This window comes from Manacus vitellinus, unplaced genomic scaffold (assembly GCF_001715985.3).
Source record: "Manacus vitellinus isolate BGI_N305 unplaced genomic scaffold, ASM171598v3 scaffold_0_pilon, whole genome shotgun sequence".
In the NCBI taxonomy this organism is placed as follows: Eukaryota; Metazoa; Chordata; class Aves; order Passeriformes; family Pipridae; genus Manacus; species Manacus vitellinus.
The window spans coordinates 34,381,725-34,404,903 of record NW_021938789.1 but is presented as its reverse complement, the minus strand read 5'-3'; the positions used below and the strand labels follow the sequence as shown (position 1 = coordinate 34,404,903).

Below are 23,179 nucleotides of genomic sequence, written 5' to 3'. Positions count from 1 at the left end.
ATACTACTTGATTAGAGGAATTCAGATTTTATATCCGTTTGTATGATGACAAGCTTCCATCCCAATTTTGTGTTTACCAACACATTCACGTATCTCTATATTAATCTGTGTTCTCCAATACATATCAGTTGTGCAGAGTAGGAATAAAAGCATCCAGAACATTTCAGATGTATCTCCAGTCAGACAAGATATAGAAAAGGCAAAATTAAGAACTACATGTATTCTAGTTGGGGTAACTAAAAGTCTAGACAACCGTAAAGACACTTCATTCTCACAATTATTTTTCTTCTTATCTGCCAGTTACTATCAAACAAGATGCTTAGATTGAAAAAAGAAAATCTGAAATTTAAAATATCCAATCAATCACACGTAGAACAGTTCATGACAGTCACAAAATCCTACCCTACTTTAAAAATAGTTTTAGAGAAAGCATTTCACATTTTGGCATGGATGATGATTACAGGGCTGCTTTACATAGTAGTTTTCACATAATTTTATCTCAAGTACTTAGAAACCACCTTGCAGGAGCTGTTTAGAAAGCTGTTCAGCAGATTTTACTGCTATCTTTTATTTTGGTTGACACTGCAACTTGTTATGAAAAATATCTTCACTGAAGAATAAAGAAACAGCAATGTCAATAGAAAATACTTCTCTACTGATAAAACTGCAGCCATGTTAGAAGACTAGCACTGGTCTTTGCTGTGATGTTCTGGAGTAAAAAAGTCCATGTGACAACAACCAAGAAAAGATTAAAGGATAGAATATGATCTCTTCAATTAAGAGCATGTTTGCTCTGAGCTGTGGTACACAGGCAGAATTATCCAACACAGGTCTGATCAAACAAGCTCTTGAACTACAGGTAGTGAGGTCACATTAGTACAGTTGAGTGGTGAGGATTAGTAGCCTGAAAGCAGAGCTCACATAACCTAAGCTATAGTGCTTTCAGGACACAAGCCGCAGAGTGCTGCCTGATATTAAGGGGAGGAAAAAGCAGAACCTGCACTAGCTGTAACAGTACTGCTAGGGAGTAGTTTAGAAAGAGCAAGTAGAAAAAGACAAATCCAGAGGGAAATGAAGTTAGAAGGAGCAAGCAGAAAAAGACAAATCCAGAGGAAAATGAAGGAGGCAGCACAGTGGACCTTGTGAAAAATTTGTAATATGAGAGAGATGAAATAGAGATAGCGAGGACAGATTAGGAAGACACCTTATCTAGTCAAGAAGAGGATTCAATGGTCTGGAAGCCAGAGAAGTTTGAACTTCATTACTTCTTTTTCTGAGGGCACTTCTAGCCCAGTAGCTCAAAGTGTAAGTAGACCTTGATGAACTGGGTGAACGACTGACCTAGGTAGCCAGTCATGTGTGCCTTGGCTGCATCCAGCCACACTAGTCCTTATAGCTGCCTCCTTGTAATCTCATTTACTTATAGATGAGCACTGCATATAATTAGAAAAGTTAGGAGCCACATTTCAATACTCAGTAATAAAATGTTATGCTGCTAATACCATCAGAAATTTTGACCTTGCTGTGAACTCTTGTTCTGAATGAGGTTTTATCACAGTATTAAAACCTCCTTAGCTGTCTTTGCTAGGGCTTGAGTATTTGCTACATCAGACCAAATATGCCCCTGATGCTCATTGAATATATTCAGGCACTGTATTTCTTAAATACACAAAAACTAATGATAACCACTTTCCATCTTTTTGCTTTAGAAAATGCAAAACAGTTTGAGCTCTGGCAGTTACAACTGTTTTAACATGCTGTTAAAAATGAACTGTCATTTACAAAACACAAAAATCTAGTTTTGCTGCAATTTTTTCATCCAAAACTGACTGAGGAGGTAGAAAATCAACATAATAAATAGACTGCTTGTCATTACCTTTTAAACTTACTAATACTGTTTCATTGTTTGTCTTTTTATTTATATTATAAAAAGATCTGGATTTCAGAAAGGATGATACCTTTTTATAAGGCTGACAGTTGTGAGTGGGAGAAACAGACAAGCTTTAGGAAAGGTTTTAAATAAAAGCCACAGGTTGAGAAAATTTCCTTTAAGCTTATATTAATTATGTTAATAAACTAGACAATCCAAGCAAATAAAGAAATTGGAATAGGTATAACAAAAGGGGATATTAGCAAGAGGAGAGAGTTTAAGATTCTTAGTTCTCGTAGGACATAGACTAAAATGCGAAACTGTTAGGTGATGGTGAAACACATAGGGAAAACACAATGTGCTGCAATACTATACCTCTACTGCATTTCTTATATACAACATTTTGGTTTCTATCTCAAACCTGAATTAGGGTTTGTGTGCCTGAAAGACACCCGTTTTTCTCAGAAAATGGACTGATTTTATGAGAAATCCTTTTCACAGTAAAACTTGCCTTAGATCATCTGCAGCTACAATAACATTATGATTCTACAGCAGGGTTTTAGTGGGCTTTGGTTTTGTTTGGTGCCTGAAGCAACAGGCAGTGACACACATCCAGGCTGCCTGGGCACTGTGGTGCCAATACAACTAATACTGATTGATCACTTCTCTCCTAATTCTTATTGGTCTTCCAGATCTAAGATAGAATTCTCATGAAAAGGAATTAGATGGACCAACGTTGTCAGGAGGAAGAGTTCTTTCAAAATCTGTTACCTCTTCTGAAAATAAAAATTTCTGGGTTTTTATAGCCACAGACCAACAACTATGACAAAAAAATCAAAGCCTAATCTAATGCAAAATGTATGGAATTGCATAAATTAGTAGCTAATTGTCATTAAGATGCTATGAGAAAACATTAAATCATCTGTTATTATCATAAAAAGGAGCAGTGTCACTTTACAATAGAATCTAAATAAATTTAATTAATTAAATAAATTAAATCAGGACAATCGCTGTGTATAAACCAGGATCACACCAAATGAACATATCTGCTAAATATATTTATCTGCTCACACAGCAGTGTGACAAACAAAGTGAGTTTTAAAAAGTGATGGAGAAAATGAATCCAAGTTCTCTTTTTTCAATAAATCTTAATGATAACTAGGTTTTGACAATTTGACTATCTAATTAGATGTGGGGTATTTTTTTCCTAATAAAAGACTTATGTTTAATGATTTTGTTTCTTTCTAATTTTCTGCTTACACAGGGTATCAAATATTCACTTATGTTTACTTTTTTGGAGATAGCTCCTGTCTAGCAGTTTTTTGATGATTTATTAAAGAGTATTGGAAAGGTCTTTTACTATGCTTGTTAATGGGTAGGTGTTCAGAGGCAAATTTAACATGCTAATTTTAAATCTCTTCTGACAAAAAATAATAGTACATATTTTGAATTGAAAATAGTTGTGTTTGATTAACTGGAGTACTCTCCTTGGTATGCAATGCTGGGATCCCCCACTTCTGTCAAAGACAATTCTGGCCAAAAAAGAAAAGGCTGTGTAATGGAAAAACAAAGGGACACCCTAGTTCTTTTAGGTTTTTTTTAAAAAATAGAAGGAAAAAAATGCATTTTTATTTGGATAGATTTTGTCTCCATACAGAATGATTGTTAAATTGATCTAAATTGATCTGAGTAAAGTAAAAATTCAAATACAAGAGCTAGTTTTGGGAAGAATAGTTCCAAAGTACTACCCTTTACACAAAGCTACCATTTGCACAAACCTAAAAAAATACCAAGAAATGGAAATGTTTCTAAAAAGTTCTTAAATATTTTTAGAAGGGATATAGTTGTCTAATGTATAATATACCCATAATCATCTAACTACTATAACAGATATAAACACATCAAGGCCTTTCAAAGCTTATTCTGTTAAACACAATATGCTTTTCTTTATAAGTTACCCTACAAAAATTTTTTGTCCGTATTTTTTTTCTCTGAAATACCTTATTTTTAGTACAGGACAATACAGGTGTCCGCTTGCACTGACTTTGAAAATGAAGATGTTCACTATACATGCAATTAATCCATTAACTCTAAACCATGCTATTTTACCAAGGGGTGGTCAAGAGGTTAAAGGGAGAAAATATCACTCTCTCTCAGCATTAACAAATCCGTTCTGAAAGGGACGCTCTTCATCTCATTTATAAGACACATAAAGCCAATATAAGCCATATAAGTCCCATAAAGCCAAGATTTATAAGGCTTTATAAATTACTCGTACAAGTCAACGAGACAAAAGCAGTCTCTGTCAGAATCAGGGTGTGCTTTTCATCACTTAACAGAAAAGAAAGGAGCAGGCAATTTTCAAAGGTCTACTTTCATCACTTGGAAACATCTACAGGATAAACTGAAAACAAATGCAAATTTTTATGCTATCTGAAAATACTCATTGGGTTTACAGCTAGACAAGGAGAACACCAAGGGGAGTGGGGGGAAAACAAGAAAAGAATTAGAGCTTTGCTGTGAGTATTTGAAATATGATATAAGCTCATTCTTAAATGCCAAGTTAATGGGCAAACAACTATGCCATTTTACAGAATTAAGATATTTTTTTAATTTACAAATGTAAAGTAAAATACATTTATTGGTGGAAATCACAATTCTATAATTCCTTTAAGTAAAGGGACAATCTTCGTGAGTCAATGAGTTTATGCTCTATCACACATTTGATTAATTTTCTGTTTCTGCTGGCCTTTCTATATGAACAAAGGAGCTGCAAGCAACTACAAAATATGAGGATTACCTACTAAAATCTCGACCAAATTATTACGAGGATTTTGCTTCATCTTCATCCTTGAAGTTTGCATTACATCATGGTTGCTATTTAGTTTGGGATTATATTTACATATTGATCCTTGGAAAAATTACTTAGAAATAAAGGTCACTGGGATTATCTTGTTGGAAAAAAACACTTGTAAGTCAATGACAATTTTCTTAAGTTTGGTTAAAAAAACAAACCAATACAAAAACCACTCGAAACGCATTCTGGACCTTCAGCAAAGGACAAAATCTCAATTTTAACAAAATCTATTAAAAAGAGGGCCCAAAAAATGACCTGACACTGAAGACATTTTTTTCTTTTTCCTTCACCAAAAAGACTCACCCCCAAAAAATCTACAACAACAACAAAAACCCTACCCTGAACCCAAAACCCAACAAAAACCAAAACACATTCCCCAAATCATTCCAGTTCAAGATGTTTAACTTCAGATAAGTAGGTTTTGTATACCTAATAATATCATTAGTATCATAGTGATCTATGATAAAGCTGATAGTGTTGCTAAACACAGTTCTGACATCACTGCAGGCAGGGTCCCTTCTGAGTAGTGATTATGTTTTCAGTAAGTGGAATCCTGAACAAACTGAAAACCAGACCACTTTTTTTATCAGCCTCATTGAGTCAAGACTAATCTTTTCTGTCTTCACACAAATAAAATATCCAATGATGTGTACAAATGCTAAACACAGGTTGGCTCTACATGCCTCTTTCAGAGTTAATCACTTTGTGAGATACCAGAAGTGGAAGAAACTTGGGGGAGCCAAATGTGAAGAATGGTTGGTTGATAAGACTACCTTTCAGGGGCATTAAAAGCAAAGAGAGGACTTCCTGCTTGATAACAGAAGAGATAACAAAACTTTGAATAAACTGATAGTATTTCAACAAAACAAAACAAAAAACCAAGAAAATACTTAGCCTTTTCTGTGTTTTATAACAGCATTTCTTAATAGTCCCTACCACACACTAGGAGAGGCACCTCACACAAATGTCCAAATAACTCACATTTTCATTTCTCTTAGGTTTGCTCAGTATTAAGAATTGGTCCCCAGCTTTCCTGTGCAAACTGCAAAGACTGAGATATTCTCTACTTGCAACAAAATACTTCAGGCGATATTTTCCCTATAGAATACATGGGTATTTTATAGGAAAAATAAAAGAATGTACTTCTTTTTTTATGCATTTCTACTTATCATGCCATGCCAGTTTGTGGCCACTGCGGTGCAGTCAATACATCAATCCAAATTATATTAAAACAATGAGAGATGATGAGAAGGGAATATAAACTAATCCCTCTGAAATACTGGGCTGAATAACTTTCAATTAAGCCTGACATTGTTAGAAACGTGCCTATTAGCCTAAAATCATTAGTTTTCTAATTCTGCATTCATCATGCCAGCTACTTCTAGGCAAGGATAACTTCTAGGCAAGGATAAATCAAGAATATATTAAATGTATTTATGCTTAAATGAGCTTCAATCAGATAGAAAACAAGACTTTTCATAAAGGAAATCTGTTGCTGCTAACATACATCAACGAGCTGCAACTTAGCATTCAGGACAAAGATGTTTTTCAAACATCTTTTTTTCAAAGATGTCTTTCACCTTGTTGTACTGAAACTTTCCTAACAAATACTTATTTATTCCAAGACACCTTGGCCCAGCAAATTATTCATTCCTGTACATCTTTCTAAGCAGATGAGAAGCCTTAGTGAAGATGATGGATCTACTTATTGGCTTAAATACACACACTCCAGCACATTGTTGGATCAGAGCCTATGAGCTGCAAAGAATGCTTACTAGCTACAACATTAATTGAGATGCACAGGAATTGTAACCTCTCAGCACCTCTCCATAAGTTATGACCTCATTTAGGGCTTCTGATCAGTAGCCAAACATTTACTTAGCTGTTAGCAAACTGTAAGTTAATGTGTAACAACTGCAACAAACCCTGAAAATAATGTATCTCAACAAGATAGATGTAAATCTCTAAGATCTATTTAAAATTGCTACAGAAATTCTATATAAAAAGTGTAATCAAAGTGCTACAAATATGACATGATAAGTCATTCAAGCTTAATTTAGAGTTTAATAAACCTCAAGTTTTTATTTGGGTTCTTCTCAGGTCTTCTTATAAAAAACACAGAGGAATAAAATATATTTGCAGCATGAACATTAACTTAATGTTACCTTAAGTTAATGTTACCTCTTATTATTACTGATACACTCTAACAAAATTGTACAGTATTTTCTTTATCTATAAAACTGTAAGCTGAGGCTGTTGCTGTGGAGATTCAAATAAAAGGATGGGTTGGTTTAGGCTGAGGTAGAGATAATTTTCTTCATAGTAGCAGGTGTGGGGTTGCATTTTGGATTTGTTCTGAAAACAGATAATCCCTGATAATTCAGGGATGTTTTCATTATTGCTGAGCAGCGTTTGCACAGATCAGAGGTCCTTTCTGCTTCTCATCCCACCCCACTGGCCAGGAGTCTGAGATGCACAAGTTGTTTGGAGGGGACACAGCCGGGCCAGCTGACCTCTACTGACCAAAGGAATATCTCATACCCTATGGTATCTTGCTCAGCATATACAGCTAGGAGAAGAAGAAGGAAGGGGGGACATTTGGAGTGATGGCATTTTGTATCCTCAAGTAACCGTTATGTGTGATGGGGCCCTGCTTTTCTGGCAATGACTGAACACATCTCTGTCCATGGAAAGTGGTGAATAAATTCCTTGTTTTGCTTTGCTTGCATGTCCAGCTTTTACTTTACCTATTAAACTGTCTTTATCTCAACACATGATTTTTCTCACTTTTACTTTTCTGATTCTCTGCCCCACCCCTGAGCTGTGGTGTGGGGTTAAGCTGCCAGCTTGGTTTAAACCATAACAAAGGTCCAAGTAAATATACATTAATCCTTTGAAAAATGGGACAAGGAATACCAAGTTTGTCAGTGCCTTCCAAAGATGACTGCAGTCAATTTCTGTTTCAATTCACAGCTTTTCATATGCCTAGCATTGTACTGTAAGTATTTAGAGTCCTGAAACCCTGCTGTTGGCATAGAGAAATATGAAGTATCATACATGAGTAGATCATGGTCTTATTATTTTGCTACATGCCAGTGATGGACAGCAGATGTAGCTGCTAAACTTCAAATGAATGCACTTACATTAATACATTAACATAGATACCCCTCATATAATTCATTTATTTTTCTAAGCACACAGCATTTAATGTTGGTTAGTCAGGATGAAATTAGTACTAATTCAATGATGGCCTTAAATCAGTTAGCTCAGGAAGGCTATCCCTGTCACCATGGCAGCATGGCCCTAAGAACCAGTTGTAAACTCATCAGAGGACTTGAGCAAACACTCAGGAGCATGGCTATTTCACTGTTGTACTGCTATGGTTACCTGAACTAGCACATCTAAATCTGATATGGGTAAATCACTGCAATAATAAGAGTCTTGTGAAGAAACTCATTCTATATATTCATTCTTCATTGGGATTTCCAGTTGAAATGCCATCTGCAAGTTATCCAAGCTTCAGTCTACACGACATTTTCTGTCTGCCAGAAAAAGCTGTGAAGTTTGTAACCTGTTCTCAGTTGCTCTCAATCTTCAGCCCACAGTACTTTTCACACCTTGTGAAAACTCTACAACCACCATACAACAGATGGGAAACCAAAGGGCCTGTCAGGAAAGATGGCAGAACCAAGATGCTACAGGCACAAAACCAATTAATTCAGCTGGTATTCTCCACCCTGACCCTTCCCAAGAGTGAGGACAACTAGGAACAGGCTGCAAGAAATACCTGGAGTGAGGACAACTAGGAACAGGCTGCAAGAAATACCTGGACAGTGGTGACCCACATCTGTGGCCACTTTTGCTTAAGGTAGCTGGGGAGCCATGAGGCACTTGCCTATGTCATGGACAGTGCAACACATACAAAGTCCAGTGCCTCCAAGACGCCATCTATGAAGGTGTGGACTGGCAAATCTGAGCCTCTGCAGGAGGCTCAAACACAGGATAGTGGAGTGCTGAGACCTCCACAGGCTTTCAACATTGGGCATCCCCAAAATCTACAGTGGATGTGGAATAAGTCTGTGAGTGCCTCTTGTACCCAAAATGAGATAGATGTATAAACACTTCACGTTTCTTTCTTTCACTGCAAAAGTTATAAAAGGGAAACAAAAATACTGCGAATAATTGTAGTCACATTGAAGCCAAGCCCACATTCTATAAAGCAGCTTTGCAAAGACGACATTGTGTGATTTCATATTCAGTGGCCCTTTGCTGCAGTGCCCAGGTAGCAGTGGGACAACACTTTGGGAGCAAGGGTGAGAGGGAAAGGTTACTAAGCCCCTGTGAGTTATCTGGAGACTCACACAACGCTGGAATGGCAAAACTACTGATAGCTGTCTCTGCCACTTCACTCCCCACTCAAAATCCTTGACAGAAACAAGCCTGGACTCCAGCAAGCCATCAATCCCTGTTGTCACGACAGCTCCCTGGAGGCTTTTAAAGAGAGTCAAACCTAAAAGTAAGTATAGCGGGGGCTAAAGCAGCTCCACACAGCTCCAGCAGCCAGGACTCCACACTGAAAGTGAGAGGACTCTGCATCTCACACCTACTGTGCATGGAAGGACTATGGACTGGCCAAAGGAAGCTTTGTGATCACCATATTTAGTTTATGAAAATGAAAAACTGTGATTTACTACCTATCAGAACCACAATATATTCTTGAGCTGTGACATTCATGCTGTGATTTCTCCATCCTGCAGCTATCATGATGGAAAACCATTAAGTAAATTTATTCAACTACAAAGATACAAATCACTTAGACTCCAAGTATATCCAAGTCCATTACTAGTAATGCACTACTCACCTCAGTGGCTCATTAAAAACAAACAGCAAAAAAAAAAAAAAAAAGAAAAAAAAAGAAAAAAGAAGAATGAAAAAGAAAAATAAAAAAAGAAAAGAGGAAGGGGCAAAAGAGTAGCTGTAGTATGCATACATATGCACAATAACATCTAAATGTGAAGGCCAGTTTTCAAAAGCACACCAAAAGTCAACCTTCAATGAGATGTACTTCTAAAATTACCTTCAATTTCAACTTCTTTTCAACACAGAGTTCTGCTTGAAAACATTTAAACAATATATAGCTGCTTTCATGAGCATTAGAAACAGCATTTCAGGCAAGTTTATTTTTTGTGAGAAAATATTATGCGTATAAAAATGGAAAACAAATTAGATGATCATCTTACACAAGCTATCGCAACTGAGCAATAGAACTGCAGAACCAGTCCATGCAGCTAAAATAAATTAAACATTTTTTAAAGTTACATAGTTAAGAAATTTAAGGAAATTTTTAGTTACTCCTTGACCCTCTACACCTATTTATTGTAGCAGCTTGAAGGACAAAACCCTAAACTGGTCAACTAACATATTTTCTAAGATATATCCATCCCACTATACTCTTACATCTCATTATATCCAACCTGAAATCTAATGCAAGTGGTACTAGCTATCTATGGTACAAATATGGAGTATGCATGTTACTAACACTGGTCCAAAATTTGCCAGGACTCTCATCTCCATTTTGGAAAGGTTTATTCTTGATATAATTTGATGTATGAAAGTTCACTGAGTGCGTAAATTTTTGCAGGATCAGGTTATAATTTTGGAATTCTATTACACTATTACTGAGAGTGAGTAAACGCACACCATTTTTTCACATTTATAAACAACAAGTTGCTGTAACTGAACATAAAAGAATTTCTCACCCTGTGTAAGTATGCTTCCAGTATAAATACAGCAGTTTATGACTGGGATATCCAACCACACAGAAGCAATTATTATCTAAATGATGAACTCTTCAAAATGAATCAAATTTTGAAAGGCCTGATACATTAGCATTTTCACCTCTGCATCTACAATAACATTATCTTTGTGTTTTTAATGGATTCAAATGCAATGAGGAATAAGTTGAATAGAGCAAGGACCACATCTCTTGTAAAATAGCACACTTCAAAAGGAAAGTTCATCAGATATTTATTGCTATTTTGTAGAAATGTGCAAGTTGAAAATATTTACTAGCCTCAAAAGCAAATAAACACACTGCCAAATTCAACTGAGAATTTCTAAAGCAGTGATGCAATACGTCTCATGTACTGCACTTTTTGACAACATTTAAATTATTCACATAACCTAACATAACCTCTCTTCCATGAAGCATGTATTTTGTCTGAGGGTTGGTGGTTTGGGCTGCTGTTTTGTTTACTGGATTCATCTATTTTTGAGGGAGTACAGTATCCTCTACAAAATTTTGATGAGCCTGGAATCTCAGGATCTTTGAGGGCTTAACACAAGGATCCTTGTGGTGAACACTGAAATCGACACAATTTATTTTGAGTCTTGTTTGCGCATTTTGGTCATTATTATTTAATATATATATTATTATTATTATTTAATATATATATTGCAGAAGTAGACCAGTATAAATCATGCACTAGTGCTTAGCTGCTTTAGCTTTTACAGGATATTCTTTCACTGTATCCTGTACCTAATGTCAGGCTTTGCAAATATTTCCACTACATCATTCCTGCTAATTTAGTCTTTGGTCTTTCCATTGATAGAGATAGCACTTTTCCATTAAAAAAAAAAAAAAAAAAAAAAGACAGGACCTTATTTGGTATAGTTATAGGTGTTGTACAGCCACTAATCACCAGAAGTGGGTGACAGATTACAGTGCCCTGTTTTGTAGTAGGCTTTTTTTACCTCAAAATTTTCCACCTTTGCTATCAGTGCAGCTTCAACAGTGGGAGAAATGGTAAGATCATAAGTGTAAGAGATCCACAGTAAGCACTGATCAGAGCAGTCACCCAGCAAGTGCAGCAGTTAAAGCACTGATAGGTTCTTCAAGGCGATCTCTTCAGTGAGGCGGACTCTGTTATCATAACACAGTAATTCAATCACCCATTGTATGAAATTAAAAAGAAGATGCTGGCATAGACAGGTCTCACAAGTCTACAATGTAAATCTTATCCCTTGAAAAAATCTGTTAGTTAGAAGCACACAACATCTAGAACAGCTAGCAAAAAGGCTAGTTATCATGTAGATGCTGTTATCTTAACTAAGAGTAAACACCACAAAACATTTCAATAAACAAAACTATATGATGTGCAACTGGAAAACTTTCCTATACAGCAGTCAAGGGACAAACAACATAGGAATTCAGTGAGAAACCCAATATTTTCCTAAATAAAAGCTTGACTTTCTTGTCTTAATTCTTTTTTCATGTGCTGATATATTTTATTTGAATGTAAGCTTGCACTTCCTGCTTTTCAGCTTGCCTGATGGTCAGAAAAGTGAAGAACTCATACCTTCTCTGCTTTTCCACCTCTCATCAGTTGTGTTGGCAATAGCAAGGCTGATAACAGATAAAGAAATAATTTGAAGAGGAAACACTGAGAAGGCAGTATCACAGTCTGGACATTGATGAAAAGCAAGGCAGCATTGCAATCTTTTTGCCAGGAGGCAAAGTTCAAAGGACTGTACTAGACAGGTCTAAACCCTTGTAATAAAACACATACATAAGTGTACATTTCACCTTTTTGCAAGATGGTGACCAGGCTTGCAGAGGGTTAATAATAGCGTCAACTGTTTGGAATACTAAAACATTACATTACATTAGATGGGAACATCCCTTATTGGAACTTGTGCTCACTGTTACTGCAAAGTTCCTTCATGCTTTACCATATCTCTAATGATAAACTGCAAGCAACACAGAAAACAGATCTACTGAAGCTGCAAAGCAAATTTACTACCTGAAGTCAAAAGTATAAATATGCGAAGAGCTGGAGGGTCATTTGAAATTCTCTCTCAAGTAATCATTCAGCCAATCTCTACAGAAATTTGCCTGTCCTAACACTTCCTGCATTAAAATTTTACTGTGGCTGGTGGCTGCCCAAATCCAAAACATAAGATCCGTTATGTAGAAAATTATCTCCAGGAAGTTAACTCTTGCTGTCTAAAAAATTTATTGAAATTTGTACAGCTAAATGGACAGATTTATGTAAGACCAATAAGTTTCCATGAAAATTATGTGAAGCTCTAAAACTTAGAGTTTAGGAAAAAAATATATGTGTTTCTTTCCTGAAATTTCCCGAGCAAATATAAACAGTAACTTGTATGTTCAATATTGCAGTAAGCACCTCTCTTTCCTAATTGAGTATGTTAAAGCTGTAGCAGAAAGTACAAACTTGTTTATTTACATGATCACTTATGAGAGCTTTCTTTATAACATGGAAAATATATTTTTAAAAGATTTTTGCTGCTGAAACCCAGGGCACAAAAGGTCTGGCTGTGTAGGGGAGTTACATATCTAAAAGTTAACCAGCAAATAAAAATTAATTATAGAACTTTGAGCTTTTCAAGCACTGAGTTTTTTTCCTTGAACATCATTAATTCAAGACAATATAAATTACTCTTTAAATTAAAAAAGCTCTGAAATTATGACCACTGGCAGAGAGGAATCTGACCCCAAATGGGTTCCCTGAAATAGAACATGTGGTCACACTGGTGGGGATCACAGGCATTGTTGCTCCAGAGTTGACCTCTTTCTTTTCCTATTAAAAAGAAATATGTATATGTATTCCCTAGATGAATCTTAGAATCAAATTTTCTTGTTAGAGATGGAAGGGAACTGAAAAATAAGTGCACCTTCAAGCCCATGTAAATGTATTTTCCCTAAGTAAAAAGGAAAATTCATCAATACAGTGTGTAGGTAACTGATGAAACCGTCTTTTGTCTAGGAAGGACTTCATAATTTATGATTATTCAGGTGCATGGCTGTTACTTCATTGTATTAAATAAAATCAACCCTACAGATTGTAGGGTTACAGAAGTCAGACAGACTAAGTCTACAGAGAATGTTTTTCCTTTTCTATTATTATTGTAATAATTATAATTATTACTTATACTGCAGTAAGAACTTGGAGATGATGCCATGAACACAGCATATTTTCTTCCCAGTTTAAAATTTCAAAAAATGTACTTTCTAGATTATGCATCTCTGCCACACACACGGAAAACCTCTCAAACTGGAAAAACAAAAATAATACAAGGTTTAGCCTAGTCTAATGTGTCCCCCATTTCCTTTCCTTGAGCACATCTGTCTCCAGTGTCAGGTTACCAGTGTGCATTCTTTCTGCTTGCTGACCACCATTTTCTTCCCAAAAAATCCTGTCTCCCTCCAGGCAGGAAAGGCAGTTGAGAACTAATAGGCAGAAAAGTGATTTTTTTTTTCCAGAAAAAGCATAAAATGCCAAACAGGAGGAATAGGATTTAGGTTTTGAGTTGGTTTTCATTTCCAAGATTAAAATAATGACAGAAAGAGAGTTTTCTCCTAAAATCATAATTTTTGAGCTAATTAGTTTTGTCCAGAAAAAGTAGTCTTCATTATTATAGTAAATGAAGAAGGCAAACATTATATTTGGCGTCTGGTACTGTACCCTGGGCTGAAGAAAAAACATCCTTTTTATTCGTGGAGGGCACACAGACCCTCTAAAACCATGACATAATAATCCCAGTGAAACTTGTGGTTAAAAAAAAAAAAAAATCACAGACGCCTAGACACCATTTCAAAATTTATCCCCTTGAGCAGTTCTTCACCAACTTTTTCCCCTCAAACAGCAACTTACATAATCTTTTTGCATTTTTCTATTTTCTCTATTGCACAGATGACATACCATCTTGCAATGTAATAGAAAGGAACAAGAAAAAGCCTAGATTTTACCTAATGATATTTGCAATTGGACTTGATGGTGTGCTTCACCAAATTCATTTGAATTAAAGGTTTTTATCCTAGATCTTAGTGAGATGGTTAGTGAAATAATTATTCTGGATCAGCAGGATGGATTTATTTGGGGAACACAAAGTTAGAAAATCTGGTTAGAAACTCTGATATTATATCTCATCTGACACTTCCAAGTCAAAATTAACAATTTTCAATTACTATCAGTTACTATCACTGCTGAGCATTCAGCATGTCTTCTTATAGAACAGTAGAGATCCACAATGATCAATATATTTTTACAGGCCACTAGCAGGGGAAGAACTATTATTCAAGGGGATACAGGGATGAAACCAGTATTGCCATATAAAACAATTAATTCCTCTACTTGAGAGGTTTCACTTAACATTTTATACTGATAGCATTTGAAAGCTGTTCTCAAATATTAACAGTAAACACTACACTTTATTGCTGGCCTTGAAAAAAAAGGTAGGATTCAATTTTTCTAACTAGCAGTCCAATAGGGAATGCTAATTAATCTCTTACTCCATACTAGGAAGTGCCCACTTATCTTTCTTGCCTGTTGTTATAATGCAACTCCGCTTATTCCACTTAGTACTATGAATTTTACTGTTTCTTCACATTATTTCATCTTTTGTTCTTGCAGTGACTTGCTCTCTCATTTATCTAAATACTTTTTTTCTGTATATGACAAAATAATTTGATATTCCCTCAGTGACTTTTCCTTTATTCCTATTTTATTATTAGAAATGGCACAATGATTTCAAATTATTTTTTCCCCAAATAAAAAGACTGTAACAGTCACTCTGTACTGAAAATGTAACACAGAACAATTTCTATCCAGTGAAGTGATACAGTACTTACTGAAATGTGTTAAACAGAAGATAATGCCATGTGTGTTACTTAATGTTTGATATTCAGGAAAGGTACTTCTAAATATTCCTTTTCACAACTTTTAAGATTATTTCTGCAATATGCTAAGTATTTTTTTTTGATTTCTGGATGTAAACTGATAAATTGACTATTTTGATCCTATCAAAGAGAAAGTAGGGAACAGAATGTCTGTTGGAAAAGTAGCAATGACAGAGGTGATAAATGCTGAAATCATCATTCCTTTATTGTGTTCCTTTCAGATTGCAAGAGAAGGGAAGTTTTGATTCAAAGAACCAATTCTTCTAGCTCATAAAGCATTATCTACAGACCTCCAGCTTTCCTACATACTTTACATTCCCTTTCCTCTTAAGCCAACACAAAACCCACCAGCAAATACTGTGAAAAAGGCAGAACTATTACATCACTACATTCTGGCTAGTTGTTATTTGCCTAATTTCAAGCAGCAGTATGCCACTTGAAAGTAAGTACCTGAAGGAAAGCTGCTTGCCAAAGAACTACAAGTTCTAGATCAGGGCTGTAACACATTTTTGAAATTTCTTCAGTGGATAGGCATCGAATTACTACTGTAGCTTACATGAAAATTGCAATAAATATGTGATTTATCGTGACGTGGTGGCTTGGATTTTATCAATCAAATAAACCTTTGTAAACTTTTGCACAGGGTAACAGTGGAACTAGTAAACAAACTACAAAAAAAGAGACATAAATACTGCACTTAACTATTGTATCTTACTCAATTTCCTTTAAAATTTAATGTCTCCTCAGAATGTCGGTAAACTTGACCACATTCAGGTGCAGAAGAGGCCTAGATAGCCTGAGGGACTGACAGCAGTCTATGCATTCTTTCTGCCTTTTAGCTATTTACAGAGTCTCTATCACTTTGAAGTCCGTATTACTTTCCACCTTAGGGTTATGAGTCTGAACCTTACATAGCTGGCTGCTGAATGAAAGTGATCATCATTTGCAGGGATGTATGAACAAGTTTGCCAGTGTGTTCTCATTCATGGTGAGCAACAGAACACATCCCTAAATGTGTCCTGGTGGAGCTAGAAAATTTAGGATATTGAGGATGTAACCCTGATTCTGTCACAAACTTGTTATGTGATTTGACCACAGCACTCCTCTCTTTCTCTTTCTCTTTGAAATTATACTCTATTTATGACAGTTCTGTCACTGGCACCATGGGACCCTGATTTCAGCTGAGCTAGTGGCATCAATATTAAAGAGAAGTCCAGTTTAAAGGTGAGAGATCCTAAAGAGAAAACTTAATAACCACCAAGCTGTAGAGAACACTGGGAAGCGTCTGCTGCTCATGACAGAGGAATGTGATCAACCAGCAGAGGATTTCCTTTGCTGGAGGATTTTCCTTTGTCTGAGACACCTTCCTCAACAGTCTTGACATAATTTCAAAACAACATTTAATAATTATTTTCACCATATACTCAAGCTGCAAGTTGTCTTTTAAGTCATATGGACATACTCAGACAAATTAAGTAACTTACTAGTGATGTGTAATTCTGTGAGGAGGAACTAGCATGCACTATTAAGTTAAATAGACTTTTAAAGAACATGGGAAAGCCCACAAGTGAAAAAATACAGGGATAATTGAATTTAAAAACCCCAATAAAACAACAATTATATATTCTATTCTTAAAAAAATTAGGCAAAAAACAACTTTATAAAACTTTCAATAATACTTATCTATTACTGGTGGTAGTATTTAATCTATATAGAAATTTACTCTTTCCTGCATATTTTGAAACAGAAACTTTTCCCAAAAAGGAACAAATTAAATTTTTTTTTTTTCAAATCACTACGTGCTATTCCATCACAAGAAATCAGCAGGTTGAAAATAAGAAAAGAACCAGTCTAATTTCAACTGATGTCAGTAATTCACTGAATTTCAATGCCATCAATGCTGCTCCCATATTCCGCAAGTTTTGCCATTCTTCTCTTCAGGTTTGGGTATCTGCACCAGCTGTTTTCAGCGTGGTTTGTTAAAGCGAGCTCTCACCATAATCTAGAACAAATACACTGCAATGTACAGGTGGGTTATGCAAACCTATGTCCCATCCAAAACTGCTCCCCTCAAACTGCTGGTACAGATACATCTGTTTTACCCCACGCAGTAAAAAAATCCTCACATATTAATTCCTGAATATTCTGATCCTTTAAAAATAATGGAGGGTACAAAAGACACCCATTAGCCTTAACTACTGCCAGTTGCACTTTGAATAGCCACAACTTCGCAGCTAGTTTAGAGAAGACAGAAAGCATTTGAGCTGCGAGGAGGGCCATGCTTGGGGGGGTTTCCCTGCCCCCGCTTTCGGGGGTAGAGGGGGAAACAAAGGTCGGGGGAACACTTCCTGCCCCTGCCATTGCTGTCTGCATGTGGGATCAATATGGGCAATGTAAAGTTTAAACAGTTGCAAATGGGGGAGGGAACATCGGGGCTTGTTTTACATATGTTTTTTTCCTGGCCGGCTTGAATTTAAAGTGAAGCGGCCGCATTGTTCGAGAGGCTCCTTGCCCTTACGCATTGACAGGAGCTGCTGTTTACACGGGCTTTTCATTCCTGCGCTGTTTGCTTATGGAAAATAAGGGGGAGTGACAGAAAAAAAAAAAGAGAGAGAAGGGAGAGGAGAGGAGAAGAGAGGAGAGGAAGGCCCAGACCGCAGTGCAATCCAGGAACCTTGCCCCTGCCTGATAATTAACTCTGCTGGTGAAGGCGGCTGGCTCTGGCTCCCCGGCTTGTCACTGGCATGTGAGCGGGCAGGGGCTCCTGCCGCCCTGCTGGCCCCTTACAGCCCCGCGGGCGGCTGCTCCTACATTTCCTCGCCTATATACACATACGCACACCCTCCGAGCTCGCCTCTGCGCTGCCTGCAGACATGAGACTCCAGCTGCTCCTTTGGACCATGTTTTTGCTCCTGGTGAGCCTCCTCCCAGCCTACGGACAGCGGCCAGGTAGGCGATGCCTCAGCGTGATGGATGTGGCGGGACGGGAGCGTGGGGTTCGTGCCTTCCGTGGGCATCTCCGGCGTGTTTCTCTCATCGCGCCCAACACGAGTTTCTACTCGCGAGACGAGTTTCTACCTAGCGCATCGATCTGTGCGCTTCATCTCTACGTGTAGCGGCAGCGTGAGAGGATGCCTCAGGTATCTCAGGAGTTTGGCAACTTCGAGGGTGAGGGGGGTTGGGATAAATAGGGACCCAAGGTAAGCAGCTGCTGTAGACCTGCTACCGGGAAGCACCGGCGGCACGGGGTGGGCGGACACCGGTAGCTCTCGGTGAGCGGAGCGGCGGGGCCGGGGCTGCCGTCCCGCGGAAGGTAACACCGGCCGCCCCGCGGCGCAACCACCGGGACACACGGGCACACCGCCCGGGACACACCGCCGGGGCACACCGCCGGGCACACCGCGGGGCACACCGCCGGGACACACCGCCGGACACACCGCCGGCCGCCCCCCTCACGCCCGTGCTTCCCTCCCTCCGTCCTTCTCTCCGCAGCCAACCTGGCCCTGCGCAGGAAGCTCCACCGGCACGGCTGCTCCCACCGGCGCTGCATGCCGCTCCACTCCAGGGTGCCCTTCCCCTGAACCCCCGCCCGAGCCTGCCCAGGTAAATCCGCGTGTGTCGGCTGCGGCCGGGAGCGCTCCCCGCAGTGAGCACCTTTCCGAACTCACACCTGCCATTCCGAACAGTGCACGAGGCACTGAAGGAACCAAGCCAAGCCACAGGTGTGATTGCATCCGGGCTTCCCTCGTTTGGTTTGAAAACGGGGCTTTGGAGCGGCCCCGGCGGGGCGGTCGCTGCCCTGGGGCCGGTGCGCGGGTCCCGTCGGCCGCCGCATTGTCCCCCTTCCAGGCCACCGCCCCCCCGCTTGAATGCCTTCGTGAGGCAGGGTGAACAACAACCGAGTCCGCTAAACGGGCCGAACGCTGCCCTCCAAGGCTGTTGGCAAAGCTGCGGGGCAAAGAGTGTAATTAGTGTAAGGGCTGGACAAAGCGGCAGCTGCAGAGGATGCTCCGGGGCTTTAAGCACTGACACTTCCTTCGTGTTGGATGCTGGGCGAAGTCACCTCACTCTGCCCATCAGTAACATGAAGGTAGTAGCATTCACCCACTTCAAAGGGGACTGTAATTCTTAATCATTGTCAGCAAAAGACTTTGAGCTCCTTGGATGAAAGGCTATACAAGTGCAAAACATTAATGCTTTATAGCTGATGAGGGCATATACATTCAAATACTAAGTGACTGCAGAAGCACACAGGTAGCATATGCAAATAGGGTGGCATCAAAAGGAAACCAGGGCTCTTGCAATTTAAGAATGAATAAAACATGTAGTCAGTAGTTTTGCATCTTCTAAACTCATTATATATTAAAATAATGTTGTACCCCCAGGCATGACAGTATGCTAAGTAAATGATGGCAGAACCTGCGCTCTGTAGAACCAAGATGTTTTGATTTACTGAGTGGTTAACAGTGAAAAGGAGACCAAAGTCAAACTTTTAACAACCCTATACCAAGGATCTTGTCAATGCATAAACTGCCTTGGTGAAAAGAGCCTACACCACTCCCCAAACAACCGTGCAAAAGGTACCATTCCACTCTGTAGTGCTGACCTATAATCACATGGAATGTGCATATGGGATGGTAAACTGGCAAGTTTGTGAAGCTGAAAAAAAGATGAACGTATTTTAAATTTAATCTCAGATGGGCTTGCATACCAAGTGGCAGAAATAAGCTGCGAGTATAAAGCAGGACATGCCAGAAGGATGCTTCACTACTGAATGCCATGTCTTCTCACTGCTACATTGAGACAAGAGACAGATTAAATGAGATTCCATCATCAGTTTAAGCAGAAACCTAAAAAGATGAGCAATCAGATCAATTCTCTCAGCAGGCAGAGACTGAATGGACAGAGGGACAGTGGAATTTAGGCCCAGAGACTCCTTGAATTGATTCTGAATTATTTGCTTCAGCTCCTAAGAAAAGTAAATTTAACTCCCTTTTCCTCTGATTCAGAATCCATATCTGGAAATTGTCTGTATAGAAAGCATTCTCTTGTATGTCCTGAAACCGCATATAATGAATGCATTTTGCTTGAGACTGCAGTAGCTGCGTTATACATGTGCAGTTACACTGGAATTACTTTCCCTACAGAATATCAAGATAAAAGGTATTTGCAGGGTTATCTCCTTTTCTGTGGGGAGTTGATTTCTTGTATCAAAAGTCAATAACAAAGCAAAACAGTGTACTTACTAATTCATAAGACATTTTGTAGACATTTAGCTAAAGATGCTTCTGCTTTATAAAGCTGTTTAGAACTCAGTAAAGCTTGACTAGGGAGTAAGGGGTAACAGACACCTGAACTAAGTCTCTTGAGTCATCATTGTGGGTGCTCAGCTCCTTTATCTTAAGTAGGATTTACCACCTACATTCCCTTCCACTTTTAGTCCTAATTCAGCAAATATTTACATGCCTGGTTAACTTGACTCACATGAATAATCTTATTGATCTCAGCGGAGTTGTACATATGGATAAAGCTATTTGCAGATGCAAACAGGACGGACCCTTAAGCCTGAATTTCAACTAGTGGTTGGAAACTCAGAATGAGCACAGCAGCCTCTCACAACATTTAAAATGAGGAGAGGGTTGGACTTGATTTTTTTTTATCAGTTACATAGACAAAACATAGGAGAAAAAAATGAAAGAAAATTTTATATTAGGAGCCTTCTTTGTTTTGGTTTGGGGTTTTTTTGCTGTGTTTTTTTCTTCCCTTAAACCTTGTAGATGAAATTTCCAAATTAAGAAACATTACTCCAAATTTCACCCATGTATTTCATAAATAACATATTCTGTTTCATATGAAACTAATTTAGACTACCAAATCTCTCATTAATGACTATTTCTCTCCTTTTTTTTTCTCTAGCAATTTCATAATGGGCTTTTCAGTGTTTTAAAGGAGCAACAGTTAAACAGATAGAGAATTTAAATTAGTCAAAAGTCCAGATCTACAACAGCTGACCTGGCAGCCCCCACAGTTTCATCTTCAGCAATCCTGTCTGTCACATTCTGCTGGACCTGGAAGGGGTGGGGGAAGGATGGTGATGGAGGATGACCGAGTTGAATCATTCGATGTAAATTCCTTGACTCTCCTAATGACTAGTGAAAGTTAAAAACCAAATCAAACTCAAACCTGAGCTGGGGTTCCAGTGGCATTAAGAAGGAAGGATCCATCCAAGGGGACTCATAATGGTATGTAACTTTCAGACTGAATGAAACTGGATGTGCTGTTAACTACTCAATTCAGCCTGTATATAGGGCAGTATTTAGGGTGAAGTAATGTCAGACTCCAGCACAGAACTGTGTCCACTTTTGATTTGTAGTTTTATATATTAATAATATATACATATGTGTTTTAACGCCTAACATTACATCTTTATGGAATTACCTTAACAATAACATAGAATGTGTTACTGTAATAGTACCAAAGTCAGCAGGTCCTACTGGCTTCACATAGAGTAAGCATAGTGAGAGTTCACAATATAAGAAAGCAAAGAGAGTATTATTCCTCATTCTGTAGATAGAGAATTGAAGCATACAGAGATAAGAGATTAGCCAAGGGTCATGCAAAACTGATAACTCAGATCTCTTAAGTCAGGCCTTAAGGTCAAGCCCATCCTCCTGTCTAATGAGCTGTTACTGCAAAGCCTATCATTTGTTCTCTTAAACTGGGCTGCCAAACCAGACAGTTAAAACAGCACCACAGAGCTGTTTGCTTAGTAGTTTTCCTAAAATACCCACTGCAGTATTATAAATAGAGCATAAAAATAGACCATTGAAAAGAAACCTTTGTTTGATCAACCTATTCCTGTAATTTAAATGAATGGGATATTTGAACATGGCACTACAATGAATGAGAATTTCAGACAGAAAACAGGCTGTTCTTTTCAGCACTGTAGGTCGACAAGACATTTAACTTTTGAGTTTTGTTCTTAAAAATACATGTTTCACATCTCCTTTTTATATCAGCGGAAATTACATACCTACATATAAAAGAAAATGTAGTAGCCCTTTCATTAGCACAACAAAAACAAACCTTAAAATAAAACATATACAGATTTTTAAGTCATTGCACTAGACTTGAAGTGTCATCATTTTTTAAAAAATGTATAAAGATGAGCAAAGATGACACTGTCATGGTTTAAATCCAGTATTAAAATTTTCTTCTTGCAACACATAATTTCTAATAAATGAAAGAACAGCAATCAAGAAAACTGTGTAGTTGACACTTCCTAATCGATGTCTACATGTAATCCCTTATATCTAAGAACTTGAAAACTTAATTGAATTCATACTCTCAGAACTTAACAGGAGTTTCAAATTTCTCTGCATACAGAAAAAAAAAATTAACATCACACCCTATTCCAGAGTTGTGGAAAACCATCATAAAAAGATGGTCAAACTTGTCTATATCAACCAACAGTCCTGCAGGTAAACCTTTGGAGTCTTGAAAAAAAAGCAGTTTTCCAAAGAGGCTTAATATATTTTTTAAATTATTTATTTAACTTGGCTTTCATCCGTATCAATGGCTATCTCTGTTTAGAAGTACAGGTAAAGAGTGTGGGAAACCAAGAAAAGGAGTAGCTGTTTAACAGTTATGTCTTATATGAGTTAATGGATCTAATGTGGCACTGGATATTTCATATAACCATAATTATTCAATTAACTTTGATAAAGTAAGAAAAACATAATGTATCTAA

The 23,179-nt window shown here is 37.9% G+C and overlaps 1 protein-coding gene across 1 annotated transcript; it reads left to right on the top strand.

The window, feature by feature from the left end:
- The first annotated feature begins 18,092 nt into the window (after positions 1–18,092).
- On the top strand, positions 18,093–22,859 carry APELA (apelin receptor early endogenous ligand). Its single transcript, XM_018071141.1, has 3 exons — positions 18,093–18,378; positions 18,922–19,032; positions 21,346–22,859. The coding sequence occupies exons 1-2, from the start codon at positions 18,303–18,305 to the stop codon at positions 19,008–19,010; spliced, it is 165 nt and encodes a 54-aa protein (XP_017926630.1). The 5' UTR covers positions 18,093–18,302; the 3' UTR covers positions 19,011–19,032; positions 21,346–22,859.
- Positions 22,860–23,179: the final 320 nt, after the last annotated feature.